Below are 4945 nucleotides of genomic sequence, written 5' to 3' on the forward strand. Positions count from 1 at the left end.
AGCCATTATACGCCACTCCTGGGCCTGTTCAGTGTACTTTCATGTGCGGTGGCCCAAGCCTGCCGGTTGCGCCCCTGCCCATGGTAGGGTGCACTTCAGTGCCCCCAGACGGACGCGAGCGCTAGGCAGCCGGGCGCTGCCGCGCCGCCACGTGGGCGGACGCATTTTTGATGGTCGTGCGCACGGCGCGGTGTGGCGTGCGGCCCGCATTGGGCCGCGTGCGCGCGCTGTGCTGCGGGCGACGCTTTTGTGCAAAGGGCAAAAGACGGCAGAGGGAGGCTGGTATGTCGCGAGAAACGGTACTTAGCAGAGCATTCATAGACGCAAAAACAGAGACGAGAGAGTGGCGGGCCCGCCTCGAGGCATGGGCGCACGACGCCAGCACATCATATGCAGTCTGCCCTCCACCCCCCTATTGTCGATCGCATGATGCTGCACCGGTATTCATACAATTGAAACAGGGCTAGTACGTTCTGGCGAGGCCAAGTGCTGTAACCATTCGCAGCTTTGGATGTCTCCAACCCCCTCAGTGCCCAGCCACCGCAGCTGGGCATCCGGGTTGGGGTGAAGGCTCCCTGACCTACAGATGCCCCTACCGCATCTGGAAAAGCTCAGCAGCAATGATTGACAGCAGGCCGTTGTTTGGGCAGTTGAAGAGAAATCAGCCTGCCAGCTGGCCGTGCGACGCCCCAGGGACCGCAGGTGATGTGCATGCTTACACACCGATCAAGGGCCTTCAAAAGCAGGGCAGAGCACGGGGTCTTCAAATGGCACGAGGGAGCGCAAGGCAGGGGCGCGTGCCAGGCTTGGTGGCCTACACATCGCAGCACAGCGCTGTTGGATGGGGCGCGGGCCAGAGCCGGGCGATCCTGCATGCAGGCTGGCCGCATGCCAGGCCTGTCAAAAGGCAATGCAGTCAAAAGGCAACGCAGTCAAAAGGCAACGCAGTCAAAAGGCAACGCAGTCGAAAGGCAACGCAGTCAGTGATCCAGGCAAGCAAGGGACTTGTGTGATGTACGGGATAGAATGCAGTAATGTAACATGCTGCTATATCAGGGGCAGGGCGGCAGCTTTGAGTGCAGCGTGGGAAGGGGCTGTGCTCTGACGGCGGCCTCCGCTTGCTGTGCTTAATCGTCCACATCGTGACGTTTCTGGGACGGGCGGGCCATTGACCAGCGGTCGTCGCCACCACGGAGTATGCTACATCAGTTACGGCGCTCCTTCAGTGAGTGGTGATTGCTCGTGCATTGACGCATGGCCGCTACAAGGATGGGACGTCAATCTATCAATCTGACGGCAAGCTTGCAGTTGCTGGGGGCAATGCCTTGTGCAACCAAGGCAGCGACCAGCCACTAGCGGTCGGGCAGCTGCGAGCGCGGAACCAGCATGGTGCCGCCCTTCCCATCAGGGATCGCCAGCAGCGGGTCCGCCTGCGTAGGTTGTACCGGTTGCGCGCGCATGCGGCTGGGCTGCCGCGTGGCTCGAGAATTTGGTACCAACCTCAACAGCAAGTCAGGAGCAGCCCCAATGCTGCTCGCCCCCAACCCCCCAACCTGTCGTGCAGAGCAGGCAAGTGCAAGTGCGTGGAAGCTAGGGTGCGCCTAGCCATGGCTGGCGGCACCTCTGAGGGGCTGGGTTCGGCTGGCAGCAGCATGCCATGTGTGCATGTTCATGCATGGCCGGATGTTGCCATCGAGTTTGTCGTCAACCCAGTGCAGGCTGGGGAGGCAGGGGTTGCAGCCGCACCTCCATGTACACTGCCTGGCAGCGCTCGCAGAAACCCGAGATGAACCACTCGCGCAGCCGCCGATGCAGCTGGTCATCACCCCGCGCCCCCATAAAGTGCGCGTACTCTCAGCCTGGGGGCGGGGTGGGGTGGAGCGTGTCTGCGTCTGATGTGTGTGTGTGTGTGTGTGCGCGCGCGCGCGTGCGTGAGTGTGTGTACATTTGTGTGTGAGTGAGTGTGTGTGAGTGTGAGTGTGAGTGTGAGTGTTTGCGAGTGTGACTGTGTGTGTGTGTAAGTGAGTGTGTCTGAGTGTGTCTGCAAGCGTGCGTGTGGCCGTGTCAAAAAGTAAGATTGTGTGTGTGTGTGTTTGTGTGTGTGTGAGAGAGAGACTGGTGACGTGTTCGGAAGCACGAGGGTGAGTGTGCACGTGCACGCATGCGCATGTGCAGGTGAACGCAAATGCCCATGTGCGAGCGCAAGCGCACGCAAGCGCTTGGGGGTTGTGAGGGTGGGGGTACGGCCTACTGATAGGGGCACTTATGTGTCACACCAACCAGCTCCCCTTGCAACGGCATGCCAACGGCTGCAGAAAGCGCACACACCCATGCACTGCGCACCCGGCATCTTCAAAGGAAAGCGACACGTCGGGCAGGTGTTGTGCGACCCCAGCCAGGGGCGGGCGCAGCCCACGTGGAACGAGTGGCCACAGGGGAAGCCGATGGCGCGCTCCGAGGTGGGCAGGGCCTCCATGCAAACGGCGCAGTCGCCGCCGCTGCCCACGAGCCCGGCGTTGAAGCGCCTGCGGGGAGGCAGGAGGGCATGCGAGGGACCTCTTGTTGCTTCCAGAAGCAGGGCCCGGGACAAAGTGGCTGGCCAGGGCGGCGCAGTTTTCAAATCTAACTGGTAAATGGACGAGGCTGTCTGCAACGGATGATCATCTATTGAAGTGGATTGCGAGTTGCCTGAGGTTGTGAGTTGTTCAGGGTCAAAACTTGAAGGCATTGAAGGCGTTTGAAGGGCGGTTGACTCCCTGAACGCCGCCCCCGCGTGCTTGTGCTCACCTGAAGTCCACCGTGCCGTCACCCTGGCAGCAGGGCCGTGCCGCGGCGAGAACCGACAGCATGTCGTGCCCCTCGACCTCACCCCGCGCCAGCAGCATGTCCCCGCAGCGCGGCGGCGGCGGCACGCGGCGGCGCGCGAGGTGCTCGCGCACGTAGCGCATGCGCGCGCGGATGTCGGCGCGCTCGCTGGTGGTGGGATCCGCGTGGTCGCTGTCATGCGAAGCGGCGGCGGCAGCCAGGAAACGCTTCAGGTCAGCCTCGTGCACCCCAGGCCCATTCGATGGCGTGTAAGCGGTCGCCTCGCCCTCGGGCATCAGGTTGAATTGCTGCAGGCTAAACGTGGAGCCATCGTCGAGCATGCGCACGGCGAGGCGGCGGCCGCTGCGCGCCGTGACCACGCAGCGGCGGCCGTTGAGTGCGGCGCCGCGCTCGCTCGCCAGGTGCAGCACTACGAAGCTGCGCGGGCAAGGTGGAAGCATGTCGTGGACCATTACGCTATGCGGCTTTTTGCTGAACTGTGGTTAAGCAGAGCTGCTTGTGTCGCCCGGCCGACAGGGAAAACCAGGCGCTGCACCCGCGCCGATGTTGAGGCGCTAGCCTAGATATTGACCAGTGCAGCAACCGGGCGCGCCACCGCGATCCTGGTGCCATGCCGCCTCACCGTTGGCCTATCATGGTGTCAAGCTGACCGTTCAGCGCGTACTCCATCGTCGCTCCTCCACTCCTAGAGGCACCGCGAGTGATCTCAACGTTCTGCGTGGTGCGAGCGTGTCAGAGTCATCAACGAGAAAGCAGTGGCACTTCAAAGAGTTGGTCAGCGACCCTTGCTGACAGCGCACCAAGCCAGGGTCAGGACGGGCCGGTGTCGCGGCCAGCAAGGCGGGTGTCACTGGCCAGATGTCACCACAGCAAATTATTGCAGCTAATTGCATGAGCTGCCACCCACCACAGCTCACCTCATTCCTCAATAGCCTGGCGACCCCTCAAGCAGCCACCTCAGCCCTGGCGCCAGGCCATGCGTGGCCGTGCTGCCCCGAGACCCGCAACCCACCCAACGGCAGCGCATGCCGCAGCTGCTCATCCCCAATCAGACGTGTTCTGCTGACCCAAACTGCGTGTACATGCACCGCAACTGCTGGGGAGGGGTTGGATGATATGCCGCGCACATGCTTGCGTGCCTGTGGCCCTCCCCAAGCCACATCACAGCTATCAGGACAAGATGCGCGCGTGGATGCGCTGCGTCAACCCGCAAAAGCCTACTTTTGACTACTTTGCCGCCCTGTCGTGGAATCCAATGGTTCCTGGTCCCGCCACAGCTGGTCGGGTAAAAGTCATAGACTGCTGGCCACAACGCCCGTGCCCATGCCCCCATGGGCATGTCCTACAGCTGCCGCTCTCCGCTGAAGGGCACGTGCGCATTTCAGTGAATGGGGTGTGGGTTCAATCAACAACAGCAACGGGCAGGAGATAAACCAATACGAAGAGCATCACAGAGGACACAACGAACAAAACCCATCTGGGACACGGGACCGATGCTTTGATGTGATGGCATCACTGCTGCCACGCTTTGATGGGCCTTGGCAACAACGAAATAACACTATGCTCCAATATGCTCAATGCTGCAGCAGCGGCCTCTGCCGCACTCATGGCCGCCGCAACCTGAAAGCCGCCAAAATCCGCAGCAGCACCACAGCAGCTTCTTCTATCCAGCCACCAGACCATCCAGAGAATTCCGCCTGGGTTGACAGCAAGCGAACTTAGCTGGGCCTTCTGTTGAGTGGCATTGCATGTGGCCTTAACTGCTGCACGCAGCTGTACGCATCCAGTAACTGCGGCATGCAGTGCTGATTGAGGCGCACGTCATTGACCAACCAACCCTTGCAACAAGCAAGGATTTCATTTAAATCGTGCACATTGAGAGGCTGGTAGTTTGCAAGTGCAGTTGGTGGCTTCGCGCACGACTGTCACGTTCATGTTGTGTGCAAGCAAGCAGGGCGTTTTCGTGCCTGGCACAGGTGGCGGCAATTGGAGCATCGCCAGGGGACTGACACGCCGTCCAGCCAGGAATTTGGGAGCGCCTCTGCGGCAGCGGGCAACGTGAACGGGGTTGCCCACAACGTCGGCGGATGTGCTGTCAATGCGCACGGCCGTGCTATCA

General features: G+C 61.3%; 1 protein-coding gene across 1 annotated transcript; it reads right to left on the reverse strand.

Moving 5' to 3' along the window:
* Positions 1–1352: 1352 nt before the first annotated feature.
* MNEG_12243 (hypothetical protein) lies at positions 1353–3278 on the reverse strand (the record flags this gene model as incomplete). The annotated part of the gene is made up of 3 exons (XM_014039286.1): positions 1353–1430; positions 2417–2525; positions 2788–3278. 3 exons carry the CDS (start codon positions 3276–3278, stop codon positions 1353–1355), a joined length of 678 nt encoding a protein of 225 aa, XP_013894740.1.
* Between the last annotated feature and the right edge of the window lie 1667 nt (positions 3279–4945).

This window comes from Monoraphidium neglectum, assembly GCF_000611645.1.
Source record: "Monoraphidium neglectum strain SAG 48.87 unplaced genomic scaffold scaffold03141, whole genome shotgun sequence".
NCBI classification, from domain to species: Eukaryota; Viridiplantae; Chlorophyta; class Chlorophyceae; order Sphaeropleales; family Selenastraceae; genus Monoraphidium; species Monoraphidium neglectum.